The 17,646-nt window shown below is 40.3% G+C and overlaps 1 protein-coding gene across 1 annotated transcript in view; it reads right to left on the reverse strand.

The window, feature by feature from the left end:
* ARHGEF38 (Rho guanine nucleotide exchange factor 38) overlaps positions 1–17,646 on the reverse strand; it is a 120,763-nt gene that overhangs the window by 75,213 nt on the left and 27,904 nt on the right. The window contains exon 2 of the mRNA XM_084889463.1: positions 4,041–4,228. Within this exon, the coding sequence (XP_084745589.1) occupies positions 4,041–4,228 (188 nt within the window). The remainder of the gene's footprint in view (positions 1–4,040; positions 4,229–17,646) is intronic.

Genomic DNA, 17,646 nt, shown 5'->3' on the forward strand with positions numbered 1-17,646 from the left:
ATTTTTGACTTATGGTTGGTTGAATTTTCAGATGTAAAACCCATGGATATGGAGGGCCAACTGTATGTTTATAGGAAAAAAATCACAGGTGAGTGGGCTGTGACCATTTTTGCATTATGTGGAAATTTTCATGGTGTTACAATACTTGATCACTGGTTCCATTATTAAAATGCATTTATATCCTCCCTCCTTCCCGTCTCTGTTTAGAGGTGGTTGATCTACACTGTGTTGTTGGGCTCAGTGAACCCCCTCACTGTGCTCTGGCACTGGTGAGCCACCCTCAGGCTCTTCAACCCCGGATGATATGATAGTTTAAGCTACAGAAACTCCACTCGAGTCAGGGCAGGAGCAGGAAGCTGAATGCCCTGGGCCTTGTGATCTATCCCATTCCCTCCTCTGCCCCTTTGAGAAAGGTATTTGTTCCCCCTAATTCCTGCCCTTCATGTTCCCCCATTCCCAGGCTTGCCTCACACATTCTGGACACTGAGAGAGAAGGTTGGTAGGATGTCAATTCAGCATACTATTTGCCACACGTGTCACTCAGAATGGTTGCTAGATATCGTCTCTGACACTGAAGCTCCCAACTGCTAACCTACACTTTCGTGAGAACACTGGTGAGCACCATTTTCCATTAGGGGGCTTTGTATTCAGTGAGAACACTAATACGGTTCTCCTCAAGTTGATGGTCTCTCAATAAATAAAAGAAAATATTTTTCCATTTAAATTCGTATTTGTTATTTATGGTAAAAAATGGTTGAAAATGAAACATGTAAATATATTCTTCAGAGGAAAGAGGTTTCATAATGATATATTCTCTATGATTCCAATTTCACAAAATATTTGGGTATGTGTGTATTTGTCTAAATAAACCAGAATATTTACAATGCTTATTTGTGAGTGGTGGAGATTTCTGAGTGATTACTTTCTTCGATGTATTTTTCTAATAAAAATTATTAACAAACTGTTGTCTTATACTCTATCTAAATTTTAACAAAAAATTTCTAGTGAGCTCTTGCCAGTACAAAGTCACGGATTTTTTTTGCCTTTTTTTTTTTTTTTTTTAATCAGAAAATAAAAATGTCAAATATATTGCACAGGTCAAATTTGAGAAAATCCAAAATAACTACATATAATTTTATATTGTATATAATAAAAGCCTAATATGCTAAGTGTCTGGTTGTCCAGTTGTCCACTTAACCAATCAAAGTATAATACAATATGTTAATGATATGCTAAGGCCACTCAACTGCTCACTATGATGTGCACTGACCACCAGGAGGTAGATGCTCTGACCAGTAGGTTAGCTTGCTGCTGGGGTCTGGCTGATCAGGACTGAGCAAGATGGGCCAGACATGCCCTGGAGCCCTCCCACGGTCCCTCCCCAGCTGGCCAACCTCCTGCATCCCTGCCTAGCCCCGATTGTGCACCAGTAGGGTCCCTTGGCCTGGCCTGTGCCCTCTTGCAATTCAGTACCCCTCCGGGGATGTTGGAGAGCTGATTTTGGCCTGATCCCACTCAATGCAGGAGCTGCCCCCTGGTGGTCAGTGCGCTCCCACGGGGGACGAGGGGAGCACCACTCAGCCAGAAGCTCAGGGCTGGTGAGTGCAGTGGCAGTGGCCTCTCCCACCTCCACAGCAGTAGGACATCCCCCAAGACTCTCATACTGTGAGAGGGTACAGGCAGGCTGAGAGACACCACCCACCCCCGAGTGCACAAATTTTGTGCACCAGGCCTTTAGTAAATAAATAAAAATCTACCAAATGTGCATCCAAACATACACACTTATACATAGAATACACTAGGAAGGGTACAAAGAAGCTTGTAATGGTGTTTGTCTCTGGAGAAGGAAATTGGGCAGCTATAAGAGCCTATCGCTTCCTTGAAATATTTGGTACTTCAGTGCTATGTGAATTTCAGAAATTAAAAAAAAAATTTAAAGAAAGAAAAACCCCACATGTATTTAAATTACAATTCCTCTATTTTTTTTTTTTCCCAATCAGCTTTTGGTCCTTTCCTTACACATAAAACCCCTTTCCATTGTTAGATTGATACGATTTTTGTTTATTTTGACTTACTGCCAAAAATGTAATCTCTCTTATTGCTCTGTTTGGATAACAAATAAGGAGAACCTGTTTTCCCACTAAATGTTTCAACACTGACTGCTATGGAAAACTTCTGTCTTCTTTGCAAAACGTCTCACAATGCTTCTGTTAAAGATGTTGTAACTGCTGAGCGTGGCCCTGCTTTCAGTTAAGTGAAGGTTTGTTTATAGAAAACCTTGAATTAAGATTAGGGTTTGTCACCGAACAGTTATCAGTCAAGCACTGGGTCTAGACATTTATTTGTCCACTGATCCCTCATGCAGGTTCACTCAGATAAGCTCCGTGCTGTTCTCAGTTTTCAGCTGCCTTCTGCTAAGTCTCACCTGCATAAATGGATTTGTTTCTTCTGGGAGTGAAAAGACAATGGAGGGGTTCAGTCTTCTCACAGCAGAAAGAACATGCACGGAGAAAAGGCACAGGTCAGGTGACTTCCAACGTCTCTCCCGGCCTAACCTATGCGCGTAAACTATTTGCTTATGTTGTCTTGGGGTTGGCTAAGCATGGTTTGCAGATTATCCCCATGGTTACACGACAACTGTATGTGTGAATTTATACATGTTGACACTAAGTGATGGCAGGTGGCTAATGTGCAGAAGCCACAGTGTTTACACAGTTAGGAGGGGAATGAGGACACGGAAGGAGCTAATGAGCATTTTAAAGTTGGTCAAGTTCATGATCTGGTGGCATCAATTAACTACCTCAGCACTCATATAAATGTTTGTAACAGTCATGTGAGTTCCTGAGCACTTATTTACTTAATCAAAGGTTAAGTGCATTAAGAAGTGGGGGGTAGGAGGTAGATATAAGGTGAGAACTCTGAGAAACCTTAAAATTATTGCTATTACAACATTAGTGGATGGGAACAAATAGACTACTAGACTGAAACCAATTCTGCAACGAGGAAGAGAGGGAGAAAGCCAAGCAGAGGGAAGTGTTAGATATGACAAATCAAAAAGCTATGGACAATCTTAATAGAATAACAAAGGAAACATGAGTTAGACTTCTGATAACTATAATTCAAAGCACTGAGAGCAAAAGTTAAACATGCTAAATAAATAAACTGCATGTTATCACAATGGTAACATTTTATTTTACATGATCCAAACCGCCAATTCTAAGGATTATGAGTTACACAGGAAGCAAAAAATAAGAAAAACAACAAGAACAGAAATTAGAGAGCATCTAGAAGAGCACAGCTCAGCAATGGCATTTATATCGATGGGGCCAGTTTAACTCACCTGTGTAGTAGGTGGTTTAAAACTGAAAGCATTTTTATACTGAATAAACTTCTCATTCAGTTTGATACAAAAATAGATTATGAATCAAAAGGGATATTTTTCTTATATTTTAGACTTTTTTTATATACTGATCATTGATTCATCACAGGGATAAATTTTTGGTAAAATGTGCTTACTTTGAAACAAACATGTCTTGGTCACAAAGGCTTTTATACATATTAAATATTTTATATTCAAGTTAAAAGAGAAAGAAATAAAGGGAAAATACAGACAATTCTTTATGTTTTTGTTGCTATGACAGCAGATAATGAAGATGAAAAAGACCCAATAGGGAGGGTGGAGTCCGTTAGGCAGGAGGGCAAGGACAGTGCGGGAATGAGATGAGTAAGCCCCAGGGGACAGAGGTTATCCTTAATGAGGAGCAGGGACACTTAGCCAAGTTATACGGGTAGAGATTCAGGTAGGTTGGTAGGTTTGGTGCTGAGGGTATGTGCATTTTCTGAGTGTGCCCCTCTGCTGACACAAGAAGTGAGTCAGATGACACCGTCTGCCAACCCAAGCCTGGGGACCCAGGGGAAAAGGCCCGTCACCCCACCCTCGCTGCGGCAGAAGCTGCCACGGATAAACGTGGTGCTTTGATTTCCTGGAGCTGGTTGGTGATCCCATTTAGGATGGGCGGTGGGTTCAAAGTTGCATTTACCTGTTTATTTCTCAAGGGCTGAACCACTTCCTTGATGCACAGCTCTAGGTCCTTGAGATAGTCCCTCTCCGTCTGCACCAGCTCCTCGATGACTTTGGAGCGCCTGGCCATCATCCTCCGCGTCTGGTGCTCCGCCTCCTCCTGAGTCAGGGCCTCGGCCGCACGCCCGGCCTGTGGAGTCATCTTTTCTGTTCGGTGGAAACAGGGACACGTGAGGCATCCTGCGGACGTTTCTTGCGCCCTCACCACATACAGGCCACTGCAGGGAGATTGTTAGCAAGGAAACATGCTTAGGGTGCCATTACGGTGTGTTCTCAGAAAGGGATGTGTGTGCTGGTTCCCCTAAAGTCAGAATCCTAGGAAAAGGTGAGCATGAAGGGATGCGAGAATGGACTACTTTTGACAAAGTAGTTAAATGACATTCAATGCCATGGTTTGTCTTTAAAATAATCTCATTGCTACTATCTTCAGCATTAACCCGTCTTCGGGCTAGAGCCAAAGTGTATAAAGCAGAGCTCAAAGCTGCTTCTGGACACATCAGCTTTATTTAAAATTTATTTTTAATTATTGTTGGCATGTATATTCAGATGTACTGATAACACAGCGATTAGATGTAAATATGCCTTGCAAAGTGATTATCACAATAAGTCAAGTAAGAATGTTACAACACGGTTATTACGATATTATTAACTAGTAGAGGCCGGATGCATGAAATTTGTGCAAGGGTAGGTCTTCACAGCCCTGGCTGTCTCATGGCCTCGGCTGCCTTGTGGCCCCCGCTGCCTCACAGCCTCGCCCCCCTGTCCACACCTGCCTTGGCCTGGGGCTGCCTGCATCCGCTGCCACACACCTCCGGTTTCTCCGGTTCCGCGGAGCCCCCTCGATTGATCGCCCTGCAGACAGTGGCCTGAGCCTCCCTCTTTGGTGTGATCGCAGAACCCCCCGACCCTCACCCCTCATTGATCAATCCATTGGTAGGTGGCCTGGGCCTCTCTCTACAGGGCCATCTTGGGGCAATGGTGGGTCCCCCAACCAATCCCATCGCACCCGCCTTTGCTGGCCTGGCACCAGTATGTGTCATAGCGTGGTCACCCAGAATGTCTTCCGAGCGTTCCTTCTGCTGTTCAGTTGTTCAGTCGATTTGCATATTATGCTTTTATTATCAAAAAAGATTCCCTACCTTGTACATTACATCTGTGACTTATTGCATAATGGCAGTTTGTACTTCTTAAGCCCCTTCAACTTTTGCCATCTCCAAACCCCTCCTATTTCTAACCTGCTAAACCCGTGGTCGGCAAACTGCAGCTCACGAGCCACATGTGGCTCTTTGGCCCCTTGAGTGTGGCTCTTCCACAAAATACCATGGCATGGGCGAGTCTATTTTGAAGAAGTGGTATTAGAAGAAGTTTAAGTTTAAAAAATTTGGCTCTCAAAAGAAATTTTAATCGTTATACTATTGATATTTGGCTCTGTTGACTAATGAGTTTGCCGACCACTGTTCTAAACCATCGATTTTTTTTCTCTGTATCTAAGTTTGTTTTTGTTTTATTTTTTTTTTAGATTCCATGTATAAGTGAAATTATATAGTATTTGTCTTTCTCTGCCTGATTTATTTCATTTAGCATAATACCTTCTAAGTCCATCCATATTGACACAAATGGCAATATTTCATTCTTTTTTATGTCTGAGTAACTGTTTGTTATATATAGTATCATTTTTATCCATTCATCTATCAATGGACAGCTAGATTGTTTCCATAGCTTGGCTATTGTAAATAATGCTGCAATATATCTAGGAATGTTATATATTTTCAAATTAGTGTTTTCTATTTCTTTGAATAAATTCCCAGAAGTGGGATTGCTGGATCATATGATAGTTCTATTTTTAGTTTTTTGAGGAACCTACATACTGTTTTCCATAGTGGTCGCACCAGTTTACAATCCCACCAACAGTGCACCAGGGTTCTCTTTTCTCCACATCCTCTCCTACATTTATTCTTTGGGATTTTCTTGGTGTTGTTTTTTTTTATATAATAGCAATTCTGACAGGTGTAAAGACATATCTCCTTGTGGTTTAAATTTGTATTTTCCTTATAATTAGTGATGTTGAGCATCTTTTCACGTGTCTGTTGACCAGCTCTATGTCCTCTTTGGAGAAATGTCTAGTCAGGTCCTCTGCCCATTATTTAAAGAGATTGTTTGAATTATTTGATATTGAGTTGTATTTTAGATTTTAACCCATTATCAGATATATCATTTGCAAATATCTTCTGCCATTCAATAGATTGTTTTGTCATTTTGTTGACAGTTTCTCTCATGGTACCAAAGCTTTTTAGTTGAATATAGTCTCATTTGTCTACTTTTTGCTTTTGTTGCCTTTGCCCTAAGAAATATATCCAAAAAAATATATATATTGGAAGACCAATATCAAAGAGTTTACTGCCTATCTTTTCTTTCTAGAAGTTTTATGGTTTTAGGTCTTATATTTCTTTAATCCATTTTGAGTTGGGTTTTGTTGTTGTTGTTATTTGTATATGGTATAAGAAAATGGTCTGATTTCTTTTTTTTTTTTCTTTTCTTTTTTTTTTTCATATATCTTGGTCACATTTGCTTTTAAATCAAGAGAGAATTTTTAACTGCTAAGAGGGACACCTTCCATGTTTATTTGTTGCTATTATTAAAACTAATTGCTGCCAAATGCGAATATATGATAGGTAAACTTTACTAAAATGGAAAGCAATTGCACATGAGTGGGATATTTCTTTCAATTCACAATCAGAATCCATGAGAAATGAGAGAGTGGTAGATTAAATAAATATACAGCTAAGATTTTTTTCTATGGCTTATCTTCAATATGATATTACCTCAAAATTCTTGAACTGCAAAACAGAACATTTTAATTAAAAAATGACTGAAGAGTTATTGCAATAGATGGGCAGCCTCACATATACCCAAGGTTTTATATGAACTACAATGTAAGAAAGCAAAATACTTTCAAGGATGAGCTCCACAGAGTAACATAAAATTTTGGAAGCCACAAACTAGATAAAAATGAAATCAGAGAAGGGATAGAGAGCAGGGCAGTGTTGTGTGTGTGTGTGTGTGTGTGTGTGTAAATGAATTTGTTTCAAGCTCAAGGTCATCACAAACTTAATTTTTATCTTAGTCTCTGCAGTTGCAGAAGTAATTTCATTTCTTTTCAAGCTAACACAATTTTAGTTACTGATATGTTAGACATCTTTGATGCTGACACCACTTCCTGAGAATGTGGAGCTTTGCAAAAGGCTTCGTACAGTCTCAGAATGGAAGAACAAAAGTGCACAGGTCTCGATGTATGGAAAGAGAGGATATTGTCTTGGATGACTGCGGAAATGAAGCTGAGGAAACCAGAGAAGATGTATGGGAGAGGAGTTAACAGTTCCATGTAAAAGGACTGTCCCAAGATGTGAAGAGGCACTCCAAAAGTCGAGAGTTCGCCTCTCTTTCTGGCCCGCTAGTTTCAGGTGTTCTGGCAGTAGCTCCATAATCAAGCGTCTGTGGAGAAGAGTGTGAAGGTAAGTCCAGTGATGGTTGGCAGGTGCACTAGTTGATCTTTGGCCAATCCTGACTTTCAGATAAATTCGCTTCTGGACCATTTCCTGGTAGCTATCTTTCCTTTATCAGGAAAGAAAATGGATTCGACAGATGCTATCTGAGTTTTACAAGACTTGGGCCATTCACTGCCAGAGAAATAATCCACCTGGGCTCTAGAAGAAGAGGGAATCTATACAAAGAGAGAAAACGAATGCATAAGGAGTTCTGCAGCCTGTGTATCTTACTTTATGTTATGAGCATTTTTGGATGCTTGCTAATTTATAGTATTCTTATTGGAGAGAAGAAGCCTGCCTCTCAGCACCCCGATTTTGAAAGAAAAAGTTATAGTCAGGTGTCATTATTTTTAATTATTTTGAATATAACAGAGGAAGGTAAGCCACTGGAGAGAGGACCTGCAGTGAGCAGGCTGTATATACCACATGACCTCCTCCGTGAGCCTCCTTTCTTCTGTTTCTTCTAAAAGGTTGGAGGTTGGCTATCTCCTGGAGATCTGGAACTCATTAAGGCTTTACCTATCCTCTCCACCACTATGAAACCACGATGGGAGGGTCCCTATCCCATAACTTTATCCACCCCCACTGCAATCAAGGTCATGGAGTCAACTCCTGGATACATCTGTCTTCAGTAAAGCTTTGGTCACCAGCCTCCGAGGAGGATGAAACTGTAACACCCTCAGCTGAATCACCGGATTCCTATTCGTGTGAGCCTCTGGAGGACCTGAAACTTGTCTTTCGAAGGGATCTTGGCGAGTCAATGAGTGCCAGGTAAGGAATACCCTGGTATGTGTTTTCACTTTTTAATAATTCTTATTCTGTCTTTTTATAAGTGTCATCCGAACACTAGGCTGGTACCTGGAGGAGACCTTCTCTGCCCTTGCTGGGACCCCAAAACACCATAAGATGCTCCTACTGATAGCTCCTTTTTGTATCCTTAATGGAACAAAAATTTCAGCATACTGGCTCCCCAAATCCCTAACTACTAAGTATGTTATACGCCCAATTTCAGGGTCAAATAATCTCAATTAGATATAGCATATCTCCCACATCTCTTTCAGAGTAAAATGTGTTAAATCCTAGTCTATAGGACAACTTAGGTTACCACTACCACCAACCAGACCAGAACCACTTCTCAAGACTCTACAGATTTTTATTCACAGAGCAGGGCAAAGTCTGTGCCATGAATAGTACTTTTTGCTGCAAACAGCTTAGCTAAAAGGAAGGCCTCATAGCCTCTTGCCCCAAAAGCCTGGGCACCAATTAAAGATATATAATGCCATCCTTATTAGCTAGCTCCTTTTCTCAGACCTTGGTTTATACTGTGTGTTTTTTTTTATTTTGGTTTATACTGTGTTTGTTTTTTGTTTTTTATTACTCATCATTAATCATTGCCTGTTTAACCTTTAGTATGTTTCATATCCTCCCATTTTGAAGCCCTAAAGCTACAACTGGTCCTCCTCATGGAACTGCAAGTGGAGGCCGCTACTTCCATCTTCCATGGATTCTTAGACAACCCACTTCCAAAGGACCTGACAGCCGCCCCCAAACAACAGCCCCTTTGCCAGCAGGAAGCAGCCAGAAAGACCGGGTGTCCCCAGTCCCCAATGGCAGTTGGTGTTTCCTCATTGGAGGGGGGAATGAAATAGGAATTTTAGGGGGATATAAGCAGGTTTAGGGAATTTTTAGAATTGGGAATCCATGGAAAAACACAGGGCTACAGATTGGGAACAGTTACATTCTGTAAGAGAGAGGAGAGCTGGGAGAAGGTACATTTCCATAACAAAAGGGAGCCTGGCTCAGTTACCTTTCCCTGAGACAAGGGAGAGGCAGCAGTTACATTTACATAAGACAAGGGAATTGGGAGTAGCCAAAAGGTCTATATTTACAAAATAAAGGAGAAAGAAAGCCCAGAGGACAATGAGGGAGGAAAGCCTCGGGAGTTACCATAGTAACCAAATCAAAGGGAATATTGACTAATCAGAGCACGGGAACTGCAGCCTTTATAAACTCTGGAAACAGGAAGTCAGTGGGATTCTTTCCCACTCCCTACATGAGAGTCTGTGATGTGAAATTCTTTCCCCTTCCCCAGATGAAAGTCTGTACTTATTCTTCAATAAATCTCCATCTTTGCTATTCCTAAAATAAAATAAAATAAAATAAAGTAAAATAAAAGGGTGGAGGTTGGAAGACAGGGCAGAGGGGAAGTGATGTGTGTGGTTTTTTTCTCTCCTTGGATATAAGAAGTAGCTCACAGAAAGAAAGAAAAAAACAACTCACTAGTACAAATCTGACAAATCAGTGTGCATAGTATCCAATTCTTAGTTAATATTACCTTAAAAATAAAAGGGCACTTTTGAAATATTGCTCTGACCGATGTCTGCTTTTCCAAGTTCTAAAACTGTTATGATATATATTATTATTAAATAATATATTTTATTAATAAATGTATATATTATTTGTGGGCCTAGCAGAGAAAAGTGAGTCCCCCCTGATCTTTGAAAGAAATATTCCCCAAAGATATTATCAGGTTCCTTTTAATTCTGAATATAGGACTCAATTACTATTTCAATTTGATTCATTTCACAGATTTCCCCTTGCTACCCTTTAAAATGTACTACATCAGATTTTATCAATTTAAATTTGCTTAGATTTTCTAATACTGCTCAACATCTTGTTCAGATACAATTTGGGGACAATTGTAGTGAAAGTAAAGCATTGGTCATGCTATTCAACTTCAGAAACCTCTCCCCAGAGGCCTGAAAACCTTTTCACAGAATTTAGAGTTGAGCAAACAAAATATCTTTGTTTGTTCTTTTGACTCAAGTTTATTGCAGAACAAAGACTTGGCTTGCATCATTTATGGTCATGTCTCTGAATACATTTTATGTTGATATCTCTTAAACCAACAAACACTCTGCAATGCATTGTGGGCGCAGATTTTGTTTTTATAAGATCCACTCTACCTTTAAAACTTTATTTTTAGTTATACTATGTTTTCATTTATAAAACTACTAGTGTCCCAGTGCATGGATTTATGCACATTGAAAGGAAATTAATCAGAAGAAATATTTTAATATCGCTATTTGTGTCTTGCTAATGAAAAGAAAATCGACCATTTCTGGGCTGGACTGGTCTGGTTTGTGGGCCTCTTTTTGCACCATGGGGTCTTGGCAGTGTTGACTGCACTTTGGTGGGGTGTTGGTCTGGGGTGGTGGTGGGGCCTGTGTCCCACCTCGGGGAAGCTGAGTGTTGATTTGTTAGCGCCAGGTCCATGGTGCCATTTATTTTTAAATGGCCAGTGTGTGTCATGGCAGCTCCTGTGTTGAGCGTCTACCCCCTAGTGGTCAGTCCACATCATAGCTACTGATTGGATGGATGGATACTTAGCCTTTATATATATATATATATATATATATATATATATATACACACATGAATATTACCATCCTGTATCACCCAAAACAACAATATGCCATAAAAATTTTTTTTCTTGAGATAAAGCAACAGAGGAACTAAGCATTTGGAAAAGAAGAAAACATAGAGCTTTACAAACAAATATTTTTTTCAGTATTTAGCATAAACTAAAAGACTGTCAAAAACTAAAGCATAACTGAGGCCAAAAGTTCATGCAGGTTGCTTTAACCAAAATATGCCATTGTATGAAAGCAATGCCATGTAACTGACTCCCTTTAGTTCTTTCACCCTCAAACTTCCTTTTGCCAGGAGTGATGGTGAATTTTCATTGTTCTAGCCACAAACTTTATTCATAGCCTAAGTGGAAATTTCTGGCCAACCAAGTTTACACAGAAGGAAGTTGCTGTGTCTTGGGGAAAGGATAATCAGGCCTAAGATCAGCTCTGCCACTCTCATCAGTGAGAATGAGGTGGACAAGTTAGTTATCCTCACAGAGTCCCCGTTTCCTCATCTGTAAAATAGGAATGAAAACCATTGCAGTGTTTTCATAGAAGACTGAACTGAATGAGCAGCATAAGGAAGCTCCTGAGAATCTCCAAAACAGAATAAATGTTAATTTCCCTGGATGCAGAAATGATAGGCTTCCATTCTCGATTCTCTTAGACTTATCCATCATCTGTTGCAAAGAAGTACCATTATAAATTATCAACTGTCAATGCCCAGCCCTTGTTGCTTAGAGGTTGAACATGAACCTATGAACTAGGAGGTCATGGTTCGATTCCTGGTCAGGGCACAGTCTGGGTCGCTGGATCCCCAGTAGGGAGCATGCAGGAGGCAGCTGATCAATAATTTTCTCTCATCTATCTCTCTTTCTTTCTCCCTTCCTCTCTGAAATCAATAAAAATATATATTTTTTTAAAAAGCATATCTCTGGGCAGACAGTTATATTCAGGTGAGAGAGGAAGAGGAGAAACAATAGGCAGCACTACTCTCTGGGGAAATCAGAGCAGAGCTGGGATTTGCAATGCTCAGCAGCTTCCCTGGGATTGGCATACGCATGTGAGAACCCTGGTCTTACAGAGATGAGAAAGCCTCCAGAGGTAAGGGAGTGGTTGAGGAGGACTGAAGACAATCTCCTTTGATAGCCCAGATTTTGCTTAAGGCTTTGTGTACGCTCTTTCTGCTTTGTTGTTGTTGCTATTGCAGCTGCTGCCTTGGGTGAATTTTGCTTTATTTTTTTAAATTATTAAATAGTACATTAAATTATAAAATAATATGTACCTTGGACAGTGTGGCTCAATTTGTTGAGCATCATACCATGTGCCAGGAGGTCACCAGATCAATTCCGGTGTCAAGGCACATGCCCAGATCAAGCTATGATTGCCATAAAGGGTGTGCAGGAGGTAGCTGGCTGAGGTTTCTATTGCTCCCTCTCCCTTCCTCTCTCTAAAATCAATAAAAACATTAAAATTTTAATTTTTTAAATTTTATCTATATAAAGCTAGGTTTAAGCTCCACCTCTAACACTTATTAGATCTGTGACCTTGGACGAGTTATTTAATTCTTTGTGCATCAAATTCATTTGTAAGTTAAGAATAACATTAGTAAAACTTTGTAAAGTGGTTGTGAAGATAATATAAGTTTATGTTTATTGAACATAACAGTGTTTGGCGGTATAGTAGATATTGTGTAAATGTTTTATTAGATGAAATCCCTATTTATTATTTGTAATATAATATTTACTATATTATTAGTTGTATTCTAGTTTAGTGTATAACCTTCCTAAAATATTCCCATGCTTGCACAAACATACAGCAGTTCATTTTATTTGCTTTTTAAAAAAATAATAGGTTTGCTTACATATCCTTATAAACCATGTTTTTTCAACTTTAACAGTGTACAGTGGGTATCTTTTTTTGTAAATATATTTATATGGTTGTCAGACACTGTTATTTATCTGCCAAATATCTATTGTCTTTTTTGTTTTTTACAAATTAAACCCTGAATACAGGGTGTTCCCAAAAATGTATACACACTTTGAATGATTATAAAGTCAGTGTTTATTAATATACAGTTCATTTTCAAAATTTAAAATAATCTACAGAAATGAATTTTTAAAATTTTATTATTATTATTATTATTATTATTATTATTATTATTTTGGTCAATGCCTTTTCAAACTGATGATCATCTGGTCCAGGCACTGCTGATAAAACAAAGGAGTGGAATTTCAAACATCAAGAATCATTTCAGCCCTAGCTGGTTTGGCTCAGAGAATAGAGTGTCCAACTGTGGACTGAAGGGACCCAGGTTCAATTCCAGTCGAGGGCACACCCTGGGTTATGGGCTCAATTCCCAGTGTGGGGTGTGCAAGAGGCAACCAATCAATGATTCTCTCTCATCACGGAGTTTCCTCCTCTCTTAATTCAATAAAAATATATATAATTTTTAAAAAGAATCATTTCATTTGGTATTTGTGCACCCTCAGTTCATCAACTGTTGCCAATTTTGTACTTTGTCTTTTATGTATCCCCATTACAAAGTCTAGTGGCACTTAAGGATAAATTTTCTTTGTTCAAAGCTTAGTCTGGCTTCACCCGTTATTTCAAATCAGTGAGACCTGAAAAGCAGTGAAAATTAAGTGAGTTATCAACTGTTAAAATGTATATACATTTTTGGGGGACCCCTATAAATAAAATGCTTAATTCTTAGGTTCTTTTTCTACCGATAGCCCACTTATGGCCAATGATATGTAAACAAAAATCTCTGAGAGGTGTTTCTGGAAGTTTGTAAAAAAAAAAAAAGATTGTGCTGGGCTGTCCCATCCTCCATCCTCTACCTGTCTCCACCCCAAGATGGCTCTTGCTTTCTTTTCCATGCCTAAAATGATGCTGTGACTTTGGGGGTACAGTAGCCATGCTGGGACATGAAGTGATAGCTGCAGGGATTAAGACCTATGCACAATGGATGGCAGTGTGGAAAGACATGAAGACCTTCCCTACTCCTAGGCTTCTTCCTTGAGACACATACATTTCTATGTGGGAAGCCACACTTTTCTGTAGCTTTTAGGATAATACAGTCCTATTTAATAGGGATTTTGGTATCTGTAAATGCAAGTGCTGTAAATAATGCAATTTAAAATGTGAAAATGGCCTAGTGGGGGAGGAAGGCTATCGGAGGATATTTGGTGACCATTCTTATCCGTGGAAGGTTGGTGACCATTCCTATCCAATAGCAAAGTACTTTGTAAACCTATACTTCCGTATACAAAGACATATATAATTAGGGGAAATGGTAGAGAAAATAAAAATGCTGACATGTACTGAATATTTCTTGCTGCTTTCAGCAAAATCATACAAATGAGAGAGGAACTCAAACCAATTTACAAGGAGAAATGGAAGAAACCACCGAAAAAAGACACTCTGCTGGTAGTCTGAAACCTCAATAGACCCAGAGTCCCACTGTTAGACTGAAAATGCCAACTGCAAGGAGGGATACTGGTCAAGACGGTGGAGTAGGTGGATGCTGTACTAACCTGCTCCCTTGAATGCACCAAAATTACAATTAAATTGTAGAACAGTGAACTTGCATAACCAAATGAAAAGTAGTGGAACACAATCCTTTAACTAAGGATGTAAAAAAAATAATAATAAATAAAAATTTAAAAAAGCCCCATAGATACTGGTAGGAGGGGCTAAGACATGAAAGAGGCTGGCCTCACACCCCGTGCGTGCAGCGATAGAGAATCAGAGGGCAATGCCAGCTGCTAAGATCCCCGTTGAGGAGTGAAGGATCTCACTCCTCCAGCTCCCCGAGTCCGGGATTCCTCTGCCCACCCCAGAAGGCTGCTGAAAACCCACGTGTCCTCTTCAAGGACCAGTGCTCAAAGCTCACGGTCACTCACCTGGGCCTTCGGAGGAGGAACAGTGGTTCGGTGGGGCACCAGGCATACGCAGGGAAAGACATACTTGTGTGACTTCCATGGCACAGCTGCCTCTGTCCCTATGTTGAGTCCTTCTCCTGCGCAAACAGGTTGTCATTTTTCTGGTGTCAAGCTCTCGTCCCCCACCAGCCAAATCTGAATCTGCCTTAACCTGGAGAAGTCTACTATCTCCTCCTGAGGCCCAGCTCCTCCCAACGTGTCCCGGGCCTGAGGCTCTTTCTGTAACAGTCAGTGTAGGCCCGCATCGCAGTTTGCCTTCGAAAACTTCAGCCACGCTCAGGGAATGTCAGAGACATAGGAGGAGAAACTGATGATGTGGTTTCAGGGTGAGAGCTGAAGGTGTCCCTGCCATTTCTGGGTTGAGTCCTTCCCCAACACAAACTTTATTTTTCATTAGCCTGGTGCCCTCCATTATCTCCACCTCTTAGCTCCTCAGACCTTGCTTCACCCAGTCACATTCTGCTCCAGGCTCTTTCAGCAGGTGAGCCTTATGGGGCGGCTGGCAGGCAGCAGCAGGTCTCAGAGTACCTTGGGCCTTTTACTGACCTGCCCCAGGCTTGCAACTGGTGGCAGCCAGCCATGGTGTGCAGCATGGCCCATCCCATATACATCCAGGCCTAGCACAGGTAGCTACAATCTGTGAAACACTTTGTAGCTCCTAACAGGGAGCCCCAGGCCATTCTCAGGCAGTTTCTGACATTGATCTGTATCTGAGGCTGTCCCGAGAGGCCCCACAGCCAACACACCCAGTGGCCAGCATCAGATGACAACAGAACACCACCCAACTAGCTCCACAAGCAGCACACCTAAAGGGAGGTCATGGCAGCCACCACCTTGCTGGGGTGAATCCTGCTCTATCGGGTAAGCCCCCACACTGTAGCTTCTATGCTGTGGTCATGGCAAATCCACACAGTCAAACTGCGGGTTAATCCCATCCACTGACATGCCAGCCATAATCAAGACACAGCTAAACAGAAGGGCACACACAACCCACACAAGGGCACTCCTGTAGCCCCTGGCTCATATGATCAAGGAGACTGTGTGATTGGGCCCCATAGAACAACTACTACATAAGGCCATCCTGCCAAGTGTAGGAAACCTAGCAGATCTACCTAATACCTAGAAACAAACACAGAAAAGCAGCCAAAAGAGACAAAGAAACATGTCTCAAATGAAAGAACAAAAGAAATCTCCAGAAAAAAAGAACTAAATGAAATAGAGACAAGCAGTCTACCATTGACAGCGTTCAAAACACTGGTTATAAGGATGTTCAAGGAACTTAGTGGAACTTCAACGAAGAGATAATAAGCATAAAAAGGACATAGAAACCATAAAAAAGAAGCAGAAAACTATAATAACTGAAATGAAGAATACACTAGAAGAAATCAATAGCATATTAGATAACCAGGGAATTGAATCAGTAATTTAGAAAACAAGGTAGCAGAATACACCCATTCAGAATAGCAAATAGAAAAAAAAAAATAGTTTAAAAACAGCATAGTGTAAGGGACCTCTGAGACAACATCAAGCATAACAATGTCCACATTATACAGTACCAAAAACAGAAGAGGGAGAGCAAAGGATTATGAACTGATTTGAAGAAATAATGACTCAAAAATTCCCTAATCTGTTGAAGAAAAAAGACACATAAATCCAGAAAATGCAGATACTCCCAAACAAGGTGAACATAAAAGGACCACACCAAGACACACTGTAATAAAAACTAGAGGCCCAGTGGGGTCCCTCAGCCTGGCCTGCACCTTATTGCATCAGGGGATGTCAGACTGCCAGTTTCTGCCTGATCCCTGCAGGCCAGGCTGAGGGACCCACTGGTGCCTCTAGACCTATATAATAAAAGGGTAATATGCAAATTGCTCCCTCCACTAGGAGTTCGACTGGAATTCCACCAGGGGGGTGGGGCCAACCTGCCAACTGCCTGGGACTCCAGGTTAGAGCATCAGACATGCACACCAAAGGATCTTGGGCTCAATTCCCGGTTAAGGGCATGTACCTTGATTGCAGGTTAGATCCCCAGTTTCAGTCAGGGCACATGTGGGAGGCAACCAATTAATGTCTCTCTCTCCCCTTCTCTCCGTCCCTTCCACTAAATAAAAATCAGTGGACAATATATCCTTGGGTAAGGATTAACAAACAAACAAACAAACAAACAAACAACGAAAAAGACATAAGGTGGCTGAATGGATAAGAAAACAAGAGTTAAGCATATGCTGTCTACAAGAGACCCACTTCAGATTAAAAGACACACACAGACTGAAAGTAATGGGAAAGAAAAAAGATATTTCATGCAAATAGAAATTAAAAAAAAAAAAAAACTGGGGTAATAATACTATGTCAAACAAAATAGATTTTAAAACAAAAACTATGAAAAAATAAAATTAAATAAAACAAAGACTATGAGACAAAAAGTGTATTTCATAGTGATAAAGGGATCGATCAAATAAGAGAATATAACCCTTGTAAATATTTATACTCCCAACATAAGAACACCCAAATATATGAAGCAAGCACTGATGAACATAAAGGGAAAAATAAACAGTTCTACAGTCATTGTATGAGATTTTAATATTCCATAACTATCAAAGAATAGATCATCCAGACAGAAAATCAGCAATGTAACAGTGGCATGACAGGATACTATT

Source organism: Pipistrellus hanaki (assembly GCF_964339955.1).
Source record: "Pipistrellus hanaki genome assembly, chromosome: 1".
Taxonomy (NCBI): domain Eukaryota; kingdom Metazoa; phylum Chordata; class Mammalia; order Chiroptera; family Vespertilionidae; genus Pipistrellus; species Pipistrellus hanaki.